At 37.6% G+C, this 15,604-nt stretch overlaps 1 protein-coding gene across 5 annotated transcripts in view; it reads left to right on the top strand.

Annotated features, from left to right (window-relative positions):
- The window catches only part of LOC132149304 (SRC kinase signaling inhibitor 1-like), a 111,693-nt gene that overhangs the window by 90,921 nt on the left and 5,168 nt on the right, over positions 1-15,604 (top strand). For 3 of the 5 annotated variants that reach the window (XM_059558433.1, XM_059558436.1, XM_059558435.1), the window contains 8 exons: positions 164-324; positions 5,624-5,799; positions 6,540-6,935; positions 7,054-7,363; positions 8,315-8,728; positions 11,227-11,379; positions 14,574-14,630; positions 14,699-15,448. In XM_059558433.1, coding sequence (XP_059414416.1) covers positions 164-324; positions 5,624-5,799; positions 6,540-6,935; positions 7,054-7,363; positions 8,315-8,728; positions 11,227-11,379; positions 14,574-14,630; positions 14,699-15,448 — 2,417 coding nt within the window. The remainder of the gene's footprint in view (positions 1-163; positions 325-5,623; positions 5,800-6,539; positions 6,936-7,053; positions 7,364-8,314; positions 8,729-11,226; positions 11,380-14,573; positions 14,631-14,698; positions 15,449-15,604) is intronic. The other 2 variants (XM_059558434.1, XM_059558437.1) reach the window with 2 other exon arrangements.

Raw genomic sequence — 15,604 nt, 5'->3', positions numbered from 1 at the left:
TGAAAGCAGCATAAACTCTGTTGTAAGGTCGATCTCCAGGAGCAGGACTAAACAATGCTGGTGTATAAGGTGTAAATGGGTAAGAGTGAAATAATTCAGATTGGATTGAGTGTGTCTCTCGAGCTCAAAGTGTTGACTATTTGTCCTGTGTTGTGGTTATTAGCGCTGACTCCATCTGCACCGCTGGCACTGATGCCTCCGCCTTCATCTGGAGGCTCTCAGGCCTCCACCGTCTCCAGGCTACAGATGCAGCTTCACCTGCATGACCTACAACAGAACGCCACCGATCTGCGCAAACAGCTCGCACAGCTCCGTAAAATGCAGGTAAGATGTTACAATCTCATGCATCTCGACACACAGCAGGTAACTGAACAGTAATGATGTGATAAAGCGGCATGTCATAAATCACATCTCTTCCATGTTAATCTGAGTTTTTGTCCTCACCGTGGGTGGCCATCAAAAACGTAGCATCTCAAGACAGTTTGTCAGTTGCTTGGTTTCTATTTTCGACACATCTCGTCGGGAGTCCTCCTCAAAGCTAGATATTAAACTTTACATCAAACTTCAAAGGTTTTCTGACTGACTCATTTTATGGCTTAATGTGGCATTTAGCTTTCAGTGAGTCAAGTTTAAATTACATTTATTTATATATTGCTTTGTGTAAAACATTGTGGCGAAAAACCAGCTTCAGAGAAATATAGTAACAGGAAAATAACAGTGTTAATGTTGCAGAGTTCATTAATTATTAAACAAATTCAATTTCAGCTGTAAGCAGCTCTGCAAAAGAAAATAGTGTCGTTATTCTGCTCAATTTAGTTGCATGTTGATTCAATTTAGTTCGGTAGCAGTGTAAACTGTTGTGAAACAAATTCAGTTCAGCTGTAAACAGCTCTACTGAATGTAATAGTGTCATTATTCAGCTCAGTTCAGTTCAATATTGAGGACTCAAATGTTTCTTGACGCTCAGAACTTTGTAATTTCACTCCTACTTAGAAAGGTGTATGTGTTCTGTTGTCAACAACGCTCACAGTGTCATTTCAAATGATCATACATTACATAAAATATTGCTTTAATTTGATAGCTGAAAATTATGATTGCTGTATTTTTAACTGCTTAGTTTCAATTGTAGAAACACACACAGTTGGAAGGTCAGGCATAGTTATTATCACAAGACCTCAAGGTCTCAAAGTAAGGAATAATTGACAACGGACGACTGAAATATTGAAAATGTAATGCATACTTGAGGTCAAAATGCAGAATTGATGCGAAGCCAGTTGCCTGTTACACCTTAGGTGTGTATTAACATTTCAACTCTTAAGCAGTTCAGTGTCAATTATTCCACTTATACCATGGAAATCAATTGTACATGTGCTTATGTTTAAATATTGGTTAAATGTAAACCGCCCTTATAAGTTAACTGTAATTAATGAATGTCATTGGAATGAATGTCAACCAATCAGAATCAAGAATTGAGCAGTGCTGCAGTGGAAAGTGTTGCACTAACCTGCACCTCACACTGCAAGCCTTCTAGATGTGTGTCTGCTGACAGGGAGGACGATTTAAGGAGGTGATACAGAAGGTGGTACAAAAGGCCCAGACTGCAGAAGCAGCAGTGCCGATTTATAGTCTTCACAAGATCTCACAGTCTAATTTGTTTATACACAGCAATGAAAAAACCAAGAGGATGTGCTGAATGGCCTCATCTGGTATTTACGGCAGATTTGTTGCTCCATGTCCTGGTGGTGTTCAGTGTGTGTGGTGTGGAAGAGGAAATGCATTGATTTCGGTCATGTTGAAGTCCAATATGGAAAGTTGGCGTGCATTACGCTTTTCAGCATCCAAACCAGAGGACTTGGAAGATAAAATCAAACCTGTTCAAAGATTTTTAAACATTTTTGATTGTGTTACTTTTGATTGTAATACATATTTACAAAACATAGAGTGCGGTCTAAAAGTCTGAGACGACACTGAAAATATCAGATTCAAAATCGCTTACTTTTTACATTACAGAAAGTTTATATTGAAATGCTGGTGTTCTGTACCAGTGTGTATTAAGTTAGGCAGAAAAACTGAGAAAAAGACAGAAAAAGAGGGAGAAGAGTGATATTTGAAAAGTTACCTCTATGGGATAAAGGGAAGGTCTTTGCAAACATAAGAACATTCATATACTGTATCAGTCAGAAATGTATCTGTCAAAATGTCAGATTTTTTTAGATATGAGCCCACTATTCCAAGACAACAGTCTCTGACGAGCAGGATGGATATAGAATCTGATGTCTGAATGAGGGCAAAATGTCTTAAATAAAATATATGGATAGTGTTGTAAACTGTTGAAATTCCTTGTACGGGCAGCTGTCAGATTATCATGGTGACATGTTGAGCAGGAGTATGATAAAGGGAAATGTTTGTGTTAGGGAATCTGTGAAGGAGGAGAGAAAAGGAGGATGTGCAGAGAGCTTTAGGGAGGGCTGAAAGCCAGCAGAGAGGAGACGGAACACTAACAGTCTGATAGATCCTGTTGGATTGTGTGTCATACTCTTTCCTTTCTGTACTTACAGTCTTGTATTTACAGAATAATTTAGATTTTTGAATTTTGAATTTTGAATTTTAGCCTCTGAATGTCATGAAAATTTTTACAGCGGAAAATTATTTTTTTCTAGTTATGCTCAGCTATTAAATTGCATCAGTCCTTTCTCTTTCTGAGTGCAGTGTCTATAAACGGGGCTCTCACACCAATAAATCTTCAAGACTTTTCTAGTCATCTGTGATTTCTGGATAAAGATTAAGATTATTTTTATATGGATTGCACTCACAAAGAGCAATTTTAGCTCATTAAATATTTCAAAGCCAAACATGAATAAAAAACTAAAATATATATAAACATAATATTTGATTTGATATATAGAAAAAGATTTATTAAAATATAATTTTAAATACTTTTATTCAGCAATGATGCATTAAATCAAAAGTGATGGTAAAGACTTCCACAGCGTTACAATACATTTCTGTTTGAAATAAATGTTCTTTTAAATCATCAAACAATCCAGAAAAAAAATAAAAAAAATCACAGTTTCCACAGAAATATTATGCAGCACAACATTGATAATAATAATAAATGTTTCTACAGCAGCAAATCAGCATATTAGAATGATTTCTGAAGACTGGAGTATGACTGCTTTAAAAATATATTACACTGGGAAAAAAATAGTTTTAAATTGTAGAAATATTTCTTAATATTACCATTTTAAGTGTATCTGTGATCAAACAAATGCAGCCTTGGTGAGCATAAGAGACATAATTTTATTAACCCTAATTATTTTGTCTTATGTCTTCTTTGATAATATATAAACATATACATATACACTGTACACACATTGTGTTTATAAAAAAAAAAAAAAACATGAACCATGACTGAAATATTGTTGGAAAGTCATAGAATTCATGAAAGAATTTATTAAAAAGTGTGAGAATGCTGTATTTCTTACACTACTGTGTGTAAGTATATCTAAGTGTGTGTGTATTTATGTGTAAGTGAGCATGTGTTCAACTAGTCATTAATTTTATGACTGCTGCTATGTGTGATTCACTCCTATAGCAGGGCAGGCAATAACTCTTAATATCATACTCAATGATGAGATGGTATGGGCCAGCAGGGATATATAGATGAAGAGAGTGAGGAAGCTGGCCCCAAATCAAGTCAGCTTTTCAGTCAGTAGTGGTTTAATAAAAAATGACTGTGGAATGATAGCTACTGGTGTGATTCATGAGTGAACACCTGCATCTCAACTGTGTATTCTCTGAATTAACACTAAAAAACAGGAAAGAAAATTCAAGAAAGCCATTGAGTTTCTATCAATGGAAGCAAAGAAATTTGATCTTTTATACTAATGAGTTCACATGATTAATTTGCTTATTCAATTAGTGACCTACAAAGTGTGCACAATCTTAAACATTCCTTGTTGTTTCCTACACAATGGTTCATGTTATTTTTTTTTTTCATATGGAATTTTAAACCCCTAGAATTTTAATGTGATAACAGATTTTTGGACCCTGCTGTACATATGTCTAAAAAAAAAAAATATCACATGCTATTATGTATAATACTATACTGCAGCAATTAAGAGCAAAAAATGTACATATAATTATAAAATATAAATGTAAATGTTAAATAAATATATACAGTATATATAATGTATAATAAGTATACGTACAGTACAGTAAAAAATTCTTAAAAAAAGATAAATTTGTTGGAGAAGCCAACTTGAAATACTGTACCTGAAAGCAATACTGCATGAAAAATTAATTTGTTTGGTAAATTTTTAGAGAAAGATTTAAATATATGTAATTGTACAGGAAGTCTTTTTTTCAGTTCATTAACTTTTACCATACTGAAATGCAGAGTATTGTATAATTTTGGGGTGGATGTGAGTTGGAAGCCAAAGAATCAAATGCATGGTCAGTGAGATTGGTGTCAATTGCTTTGCTATCGAGAACCAAGCCGCTGGTGTCATGACAACTACAGATTGCTGAGTTAGACAATTACCTGCCTGAATGCCAGAGCTCCAGACACAGCCCCTGCACTCATCCTGTTACCTAGGAGACATGGATATGTTGAATAATGCATGAGACTCATAAATAATTCAGCTCGAGGAGGAACTACCACCAAATGACACTAAAATTGCATCTTACACAAAAACGTACAGTGTACAAAAACACAGCTTTTACACACTTTTCTCGTTATCGGAGCTATGCAAGTGACAAAGCCCGCCTGTTTTTTCTCTCAGGGCAAACAAACACTGCAGAATGCTTACACATCACAACATTATGGTGATGTCTGGCACTCCAACTCCCACACAACCTTCAACATACACAGATCGAAAATACAGGAAAATAAACTCAAGGACATGGATGCGCATTCCCATTAGGGCATTCAAGGGACCTTAAATGAATGTGATCCATCATAAACACTATCAAGGGTAGTATATATATGATAACTTATAAGTACACAAACACGCACACTACCAAGGTCAATTCTATGATATCATACCTTCACATTCAAGATGGCCGCTGCATATGGTCAAAGACAGGTCAATGTGACATGCACACATATGTGAGTCATCTGATGGATGTGTTGTGATGGATTGTGACAGCTGACCTTCCGTAAAACTCAAAACTCCCTAGCAGTGTAGCCACCTATTAAAGCTCCTACACTGATACACCTGAAACATCTGAAGACTATAATGCTTAACAACCATTCACAGACTAATACTTAACCTAGAAGGGTTGCGACTGGTTGAAGGGAGTCTTGTTCTAGGAACACCATAGGAAGTTGATCCAGTAACGTGTCCTGCATTGTAAAACATCTCAAAGCAGTTGTTCTCAATTTGTTTGACAGAAAGCCACTGCTGTCCTACACAATATTTGACCCCACCCCATATAGTGTTCTAGTGTTTCTATTGTAGTTATGAAAAAGTGATATTAGTGATATGAAACGATAGAGATATTCTTTATTAAAATTAAGAGTCAACCACGCCCTCCTAAAATGGCTCATTCTAGCCCCCATGTCTACATTTGCATAACGCCGCCCAAATGCTCATGCAAATTCATATGTGTTTGTGTGTAGTTGCAGAACCAGGACTCCATATGCAGTCTGCTGAAGAGGACCGAGACAGAGCTGAGTCTCCGTCTATCAGATGCGCTGAGGAAACAGGAAGACCCTCTCCAGAGACAGCGCCTCCTAGTGGAAGAGGAGAGACTCAAGTACCTGAATGAGGAGGAACTCATCATACAGCAGCTGCAGTGCGTCTCGCATACAATATGTGCTCATAATGTGCTGATAATGCAGTCTGAGGTGCTAGCTTAGTGACACTGCAGCATAATGTGCAAAAAATATTTTCCCACTTATTCTTATTGCATAGGTTCTCATCAACTCATTCCTAGAAGCGAATAAATGCCTAACAATGAGGTATAAACAGTCTCAGTTAAAGTCCTGCAGATCCGCACCTCACCTTTAGCTTGTACAACAAACAGACAGCAACTCATTGATTTATTTTGTTCCAATGAAAAGCAGCAGAGTGACTAAATCCGTCTCTTTAACCCGCTGCCAGATCAGTCGTGTTGCTTTTAATTGATAGCGGTTATTAAGTATAGCTAAGAGCCAGCTATTGTCAATGTTATTCAGTTATTAACGGGACGCTGTTTGTAGCAAACTATTTTGTAAGGGGTGGATTTATTTGACGTGGTTAAATTGGATTTCGAGTGTAAACACTCCGACTGTGTCTCAGTCGTTTAGTGCTAATACACCCTGCTGCAATGACACTTATTCAAATTCGTGCCGACGCCACACCGCAGGGAGGTGGGCCTGGGATTTTCACACTCATCTCTGATGTCAGAAACATCAGAATGTAAAAAATGCCCTTCTGTGTAATAACACTGAGGTGCTTTATGACAGCATCAATTAATTTGTCATGCATGTTTATGCTCTTTCTGAAACAATCAATATGTGATAAAACTAATGAGCGGATGTTTGTGTTTGACAGTGATCTGGAAAAGTCAGTGGACGAAATCCAGAAGGAGTTGTCAGTCAATCACCGACATGTGACAGTGCAGGAGCTGGAGGAGAAAAGCTCGCTGCTGAGGAAACTGGGAGAGACTCTCACAGAGCTGAAGAGTGAGACAGACTCAGACTCTCTTCTGTCCTTCACAGCCTGGCACTTGAACCTTAGTTACAGAAGAGAGATGTTCACTTCTCTGCCTGTCTGTTTTTGTCTTTGTCTCTCTCGTTCAGATCAGTTTCCAGGCCTCCAGAGTAAAATGCGTGTGGTGTTACGAGTGGAAGTGGAAGCTGTGAAATTCCTGAAAGAGGAGCCACACAGACTGGACGCCCTGCTTAAACGCTGCAAATCTATCACAGACACTCTCTCCACGCTGAGGAGGTAGACAAACACTTACTAACCACTATTTAATCATTCCTTATCTAGCCACACATTCTGACTGTGTCTCAAATGTAATTTACTCTTCATAATTTTGAGTGCCATTTTATGGATTAATCAGGCAGGTGAATGAAGGAGTGTGGAAAACCCAGGATGAGTATTCCAGCCCCTCTCCTAAACTCGGAGGAGGGGATGAGTACAGGAAGAACCCAGGCTTTGACATTCCAACCAGCCCACCGCTAAACCTCAATGAGACCAGCCTGGCTAACTGGAGCCCTCACTCTGCTCAAGGCCATGGTCACTCGAACCCTTCTAGTGCACAGCGTGAGAGAGATTCTCATGGGATGGTAGGCTCGTTGAAGGGACGGGAGCTGGGCGAACTGGGAGGTCGAGGCGGGTCTGATAAGGCCTCATCTGTGGAAGTGAGACTGGTGAGGAATGGGATTTAAAATGAAAGTAATTGTTTGTCTAAATGTATGTAATAGCAATACCTTTTAATTTAGCAATGTTTTTTGGATATGTAAAGGCCATGTCAGAATATGTCATTAAATTAGACAACCGTATGAAGGTATATTTTTAAATTGGAAATTAACATTGGATAATTTTGTTGCTAAAAAGAATGACAATGGTTTAATCGACAACTTAAAATACTTACTGTGCAAAAGTGCCAGAACTGTTTAGTAATGAAATTCGTAAAGATACACTACTGCTCAAAAAAGATATTAATGCTTTTATTCAGCAATGATAAATCAGATTGGTGATGGTGATGGTAAGGACATTTATAATGACATAAACAATTTCTATTTATTTATTTTCTTTAATGATGTTGTTTTTTTTAGCTTTCTACTCGTCAAAGAATCCTGAAAAAATATCACAAACATTTTAAAATATTTCCACAAAAATATTACGTAGCACAACTGTTATCATCATTAATAATAACAAAAAAAATATTGAGCAGCAAATCAGCATATTGATATTAGAATGGTTTCTGAAGGAACATTTGACACTGAAGACTGGAGTAATGTATGCTGAAAATTCAGCTTTCCTATCACATGAATAAATTGCATTTTAACATATATTAAAATAAGTGTTATTTTAAATAGTAATAATATTTCACAATCTTACTGTTTTGACTGTTCATTTCATTTAACAAATGCAGTCTTGGTAAGCATAAGAGACTTTTTTCAAACACAATAAATGCTTACTGTCCTCAAACTTTTGAATAACAGTATTACTTTTGAAATAATAGTAAATAGTACTACTTTTGAAATATTGTTGTGAATGTGTTTCGAGATTAACATCCAGACTTGGTGTGAATCGGCTTTAACAGTTCAGCTTCTTTAGCTGTTTTGAAGCACTAAAGATCTTGTATGTCTCCTCAGGCAGCAGAGCGGGATTGGGAAGAAAAGAGGGCCAGTCTAACACAGTACAGTGCTCAGGACATTAATCGACTGTTGGAGGAGACTCAGGCGGAGCTCATGAAGGCAATTCCTGACTTAGACTTTGCTGCCAAGCAGATCAGACCTACTCAGAACCAGATTCAAAACCAAAACCAGAGCCAGAGTCCATCTAACACCAATGCCACACCTGAACACAAGCCAAATAAACCTCAGAATAAACTTTCCAGTAAAGATAGTGGATCCAGACGAGGCTCGGATGAGCTGACGGTGGCAAGGTATCGAACGGAGAAGCCCTCAAAATCCCCCCCTCCTCCACCTCCACGCCGGAGTTTCCCCTCCTCCCCTGGCCTGACTACACGCAGCGGAGAGATGATCATTCCTGGAAAGAGTATAAAGGTGACTGGTGACAATCAGAATTACACACAGATGATTTTGCATGTGTGCGTTTATGCATGCAAACTTTCTCAAACATTTACATGCAAGCTGTTTTTGAAAGAGAAGCACACTGACCGTCAGAGGAGTCAGGGAACACACTACATCACTTTTATTTGAGTGCAGGCTCTGAAAAATGTCAGGCTTCTCATAAAATCCGCCTGTGTTTGTAGGTGTGTTAGTTATGGTTGATATTCACTTTATCACCTCAATTGATCCTATGGTGATAAATGGCCTGTTGGTCACAGATGAATTTGAGAGAGACTGAGAGCGATTAAGATGGTTCTAGGTGTTAATTTCCCTTGTGTTTACTTTTAATTAAGATTCAGTCATTACATACAATAGGATATATTCTATACTTCTGTAGCCTTTTAGTTATTATTTTCTGGAATTTAATTGTAATGTCTCAAAACAGCCATAATTTATTTTATTAATTTATTTTCATCCATCATAAATAAGTAAACTAATGTTTATATCTTTATATATTATTTGTTTGTTAATCCATAAATAAATTATTATATTTTATATGATTAATTCATTGATCGGTTCAGTCATGAATAAATAAATGTTTATATTTCATAAGAAATTTTCCTTAAAATAAAAATTAAATAAATAACAATTATACATACATACATACATACATACATATGATTGATCCATTCAATATTTTCTTGTTGCAGAGAATATCCGTATGCATAAGCAACAACATTGAGACATTTTAAATGTGAATTAAAGGGTTAGTTCACCCAAATAGCAAAATGATGTCATTAATAACTTACCCTCATGTCGTTCCAAACCCGTGAGACCTCCGTTTATCTTTTAAGATATTTTAGATTTAGTCCGAGAGCTCTCAGTCCCTCCATTGAAGCTGTGTGTACGGTCTATTGTCCATGTCCAGAAAGATAACAAAAATATCATCAAAGTAGTCCATGTGACATCAGAGGGTCAGTTAGAATTTTTTGAAGCATCGAAAATACATTTTGGTCCAAAAATAGCAAAAACTACGACTTTATTCAGCATTGTCTTCTCTTCCGTGTCTGTTGTGAGAGAGATCAAAACAAAGCAGTTTGTGATATCCGGTTCGCAAACGAATCATTCGATGTAACCGGATCTTTTTGAACCAGTTCACCAAATCGAACTGAATCGTTTTAAACGGTTCACATCTCCAATACGCATTAATCCACAAATGACTTAAGCTGTTAACTTATTTAATGTGGCTGACACTCTCTCTGAGTTCAAACAAACCAATATCCCGGAGTAATTCATTTACTCAAACAGTACACTGACTGAACTGCTGTGAAGAGAGAACTGAAGATGAACACCGAGCCGAGCCAGATAACGAACAAAAAATTGACTCGTTCACGAGTCAAGAACCGGTTGCATCGGTTTTCAGATCACCAGTAGTTCTTTCAGACAGTTCAATTCAATAAACCGGTTGAAGAAAACGGTTCACCGGTTCTTTTGCGCTCGACGTAATGGCGTCATTGGCGATGATTGCCCTTGATTAAGCCTTCGGTTTACCCGCGCTCATAACATTAGCACAGAATCAGTTCAGAATCAATCACCAAAAGAATCAGTTCGGTTCAGACGCTCTGTGTGTCAGTCTGCTTCACGCTGAATCACACATGCACAGTATCATCAGCTCCTCGGTTCACAAATCGGACACGTCTGACAGAAACGGTTCTTGACTCGTGAACGAGTCAATCTTTTGTTCGTTATCTGGCTCGGCTCAGTGTTCATCTTCTCTCGGTGTTCATTCTCTTTTCACAGCAGTTCAGTCAGTGTACTGTTTGAGTAAATGAATTACTCCGGGATATTGGTTTGTTTGAACTCAGAGGGAGTGTCAGCCACATTAAAAAAGTTAACAGCTTAAGTCATTTGTGGATTAATGCGTATTGGAGACGCGAACCGTTTAAAATGATTCAGTTCGATTTGGTGAACTGGTTCAAAAAGATCCGGTTAAATCGAATGATTCGTTTGCGAACCGGATATCACAAACTGCTTTGTTTGAACTCTCTCTCACAACAGACGCGGAAGAGAAGACAATGCTGAATAAAGTCGTAGTTTTTGCTATTTTTGGACCAAAATGTATTTTTGATGCTTCAAAAATTCTAACTGACCCTCTGATGTCACATGGACTACTTTGATGATGTTTTTCTTACCTTTCTGGACATAGACAGTATACCGTACACACAGCTTCAATGGAGGGACTGAGAGCTCTCGGACTAAATCTAAAATTTCTTAAACTGTGTTCCAAAGATGCATGGAGGTCTTACGGGTTTAAAACAACATGAGGGTAAGTTATTAATGACATAATTTTGCTATTTGAGAACTAACCCTTTAAGTTTCTGAAAACACAGTATGTCTCTACAATTTTTTTGTGTGTGCATGTGTGTATTCCCTTTTAAAAAAATGCAATAAGTATATAAAGATTTGTCTTTTGTCTTTGTGTATCTAAACAGAAGTCAGAATCAGAGGAGACTGAGTCTCAGAAGCCACACGTTAAGCTGAGGAGGAGTGTATCTGAAGCCCCCCGACCGGCCTCCACACCTCCAACCATTGCTGGTGGAGAGCGAGAGGAGGGCGCAGAGGACAAGTTAGCAGCTGAGCTGGAGGTGAGCACTTGTATTACCTGAAGATCTCAGGTAGACCGTCTGTACCCTAACGGGCTGAAGTGTTAATGTTGGTGATTAATGTCCATATGTCACAAGCACCAGATGTGTCTAGTGTGCTGTACATCCACAGAGTAGTGCAATTACATTCACACACACACACACACACTGGTGGCTTCTACCAGTTGGCTGGTACACTCATTCATTAAGAACCCATTAGCAGGCAGGAGATCTGAATATCTGTCTGTGCTCTTTGGCTCATGAACTATTAAGCTCAAATGAATGGTTTGATAATGTCTTGTGCTGTACTGATGTAAAGTGCTGTTAGTTAGGCACAACATTGTTGGATACCGTTTGTGTCTAATTTAACTGTTTATATGCCATCTCACTTACCCATATACTTTATCTCTAGATGCATGTGCAATGTCAGAACAAGGTTATGCTCCACTCAAATTGAATTGTGAATGCCTTCTACATGCTGATACTATTCCAATTTAAACTGAATTTGAAGGATGCAGAATTGTAATTTAAGAAAGTTAATAAATAAATAAATAAAATGCTAAGAAATTCATATAAAGTACCTGCTGTAATAGTGATATTATGTCATACCTACGACACACTGGATTATTTCCAAAAAACAGTACACCATATTAATAATCTTAGTCTTTGTAAACTCTATAATTTATATACATTTCATTTTGTATTTTATATTACATATATACATTGCTGTTCAAATGTTTTAAGATTTTTTTAAATGTTTTTGAAAGAAGTCTCTTATGCTCACTAAAGCTGTGTTTATTTGATTGCTAATACAGTAATATTGTGAAATTTATATATTTTTTAAATCTTTAATAACTATGTATTGATAAAAATTTTATTTAAAAAACTATTTTAATATAGTTCAAAATGTAATTTCAGCAGTCATTACTCCAGTCTTCAGTGTCACATGATCCTTTGAAATTATTCTAATATGATGATTAACTGCTTAAGAAACGTTTATTATTAGCAAGTTTGAAAAGTTGTGCTTCTATGCTTAATAATATTAAAGATCAAAAGAACAGCATTTATTTGAAGTAGATTGTTGTAACATTTTAATGTCACAATATGGCATATAATATGGCATGCGGATGAAGGACCGAACTTGGGTCGCCCAAAGCACCAATGAATGCATCCTTGCTGAATAAAAAAATTTAATCTTACTGTCTTAAACCTTTTAACAGTGATCTATGGGACGATTATTGTTATTATTTTAAAAATCGTACTTTTTGATGGTTTTGAAATACAGTTTAGTTGCTTCAGAACATGCATGGATCATTTTATATTTGTTTAATCGATGCACAAATGAATTCTAACCTCTCTCCCTAGCTGTCTCTATTATCATTTTACCAGGGGGCCATAACAGTGCATTTCTCCTCATTGACACTGCGTGAGCTGTGTTGGGGTTGATTTTAGGCTTCCTTGACTTGCTTCAGGGTAGCAACACACACAGACACACACACACACTCGCACACAAACTACAAGGCTCATTAACACCAACAAGCAGACATATTTTGTTGTCTTGGTTGAGTGGATGATAGGGTAAGCGTACAGATGTCTCTTGTCCTCCACCCCACTGCATGTCTCTATTGGAAACCCTGTGCAGACCTGTGGAGATCTGGGCACTGCTGCAGTGACACCATACTGACCTCCCTCTCAAACCTAATGAGGCTCACAAGCTGCTTCTCAAACGAACCCATAACTCAATAACCCCCGCACTCTACATACACATTCATGAACATAAATAGCTAAAGTCTAAACATTGTTGAAAGGTACAGTGTGTAATTTCTGATGTTCGGCAAAATTATAATGTTTTTTTTTTATATCTGATTAAATAAATTATGGGATTTACAATTTTGTATATGAATGTGCATGTCCTAAATGACATTGTAGCTTTTCATGAAGAGTCATGAAATGAATTGGTCTGAACTGATACTGTGCATCCCATATTTTTCATTCATTCTCTTCGATCTCCCTGACTGCTCAGCTCTTTGAGCGACATCTGACTCTCCCCCTGCCCTCTCCCAGGAAATATCCTCCTCCCTCTAGTTTACAGCTGTTGCTCTCATGTGCCCTCGGCTGGACAGGTAACAGCCCCCCCTGCAAGCTAGTGTGGACAGCTGTTGTACACTCATACACATGAATCTTAATTTACCCCAAAAAGTGTCCCTCTAAAATGTTAGACACTGAAAGTAAAGACCAAAGATGCTCTTAGGCACAAGAATCACACATCACAGTGAGCACAAACACAACTACTGGTACACAATCACAATACACTGTACACAGTGTGTGAGTGTTCACTTGCCAGTGCATGTCTGTTTTGTGTTGAAATGCCAAATATCCATTTTCCTCCATTCAAGCTAAAAGTGGTTTGATATTGTAATGTAGTAGCACTTGCCCTGATTTTTGCTGTTTGTACATTTTTTAAATGATGTTTAAAGGAATAGTTCTTCAAAAAATGTATGTTCTATCATCATTTACTCACCCTCATGTCATTCCAAACCCATATGACTGTTTTTTTTTTGTCTTACAAAAAAAAAGAGAAATTTTGTTTTACTATGCTCTTTAAACAAAGCAATATGATTGGATCCTGAAAATTTCAACATTCAAAAAGTATTCAAAATTATTAATGGTATCGTAAAAGTAGTCCATATTCCATATTCCAAGTCTTCTGATTCCATAATATTTTTAATACTAAAAGGAACAATAATTTAGGTTTATGAGAGAAATAGCTGATTTGTGAATTTTTTTTAATTGGATGTTTTGAATCTGTTTAACAAAAGTAGTCCAAATGATTTGTTCATGATTTGTTTGTGCACTCGAGTGCTCAACTGACTCAATGATTCAGTCGTAACATTTAACAGCTCAAGAAAAGAGTAAGATCATGAGTGAATGTAGATTTTATTTAGTTCCTCACAAAACAAGACTAGCATGGGTCAAATTGACTACTTTGGGCTATTTTTATAGTTCTTGTGCATTTTTTGAATTCAGACATGAAAAAGATTGAATAAACGCAAGTAAATGAGGACTGAATTATTTTTGAGTGCTTTTAAGTGATTTTTGAGAACTATTCCTGGCTAAATGTGTTTAAATATTTATGTTTTTTTAATTTAATTTAATTTTGTATTTGTATGTGTGCTATACTACATATGTGCCAGCAGATGATCACATCTAAGCATAGTGATGATCACTCCAGTGATTTTACAGAAAAACCTCTGGTAAGTTCTTTTTAGCCACCTTTACATTAACCTTACAACTTCATACATTTATGATTCATGGGTTGCAGATGCAGCAAGGGATGTCCTCCACTCCAGTTCCCCAGATAGTCTTAACTGAGTGTAACTCTCTCCCCACGTCCCCTTCTGAGGACTCACCAGAGACCCGGCCGTCTGGCAGCATGCAGACAGTTAAAGACAATAACACTGGAAATGACATCAGAGTAAGTTACTTCAGCCACATTGTGAGGATTCCCCGTCTGTCGCTATGGAAACAAGACTTGTCAACCAGCCAAAAAGTCCCTCGGATACAAGATTTGGATGCGGCCCAGAGGGAGCTCCAGAGTCCTGTCCAGGATGTGACCCAGTCGTTCCCGCCCTTAACAAGCGAGAGAGCAATTAAACAGCCCCTGAGGAGGGAGCCAAGGGTTCAGGAGTCTCTCGAAACGAAAGAAGAGCGAATGAGAAAGTCGGACACTACGTTCTCTGTCCCGCTGCAAAATGGGCCTGTAGAGACATCTCAAGTGGGTTTGATCCGCACTCAAGGCACTGGAGGGGTAAAGGAAGACATCTGCCACAGCACATACCGTCGTCTGGACAGTTTGGAGGAAACCATCCGTGAGCTGGAGCTCAGCCTGATGGAGTTCAGCACTGATCCTCATATGGGGAACATCTTCCCAGCATCCGTCCAGGCGCATAGTTCCTCCATCAAGAGATCTGGCAGCACTCGACATACAGCACAAACCCCTGCAGACGGAGGAGACACAAACAAACCTGTTGTCCCACCAAAACCATCCTGCATCAGCACATCCACAGAAAAGGTTCAACCTAACCTTCAGTATCTTCTTCAGCCCTGATCTTTTTATCTTTTCCATCTTCTTTCTTCCTGTCTGGTGGAAGATTTTTGGTCTCTTCCGCTGGGTTGCTCAACTAGATCAGTTTTTTTTGCAAATGCTTTGATAAATTGTTTGCCTTCA

The sequence above is a fragment of the Carassius carassius genome, chromosome 9, assembly GCF_963082965.1.
Source record: "Carassius carassius chromosome 9, fCarCar2.1, whole genome shotgun sequence".
In the NCBI taxonomy this organism is placed as follows: domain Eukaryota; kingdom Metazoa; phylum Chordata; class Actinopteri; order Cypriniformes; family Cyprinidae; genus Carassius; species Carassius carassius.
Note: the sequence above shows the minus strand (reverse complement) of the source record. Positions and strands in the feature narration are given on the sequence as shown.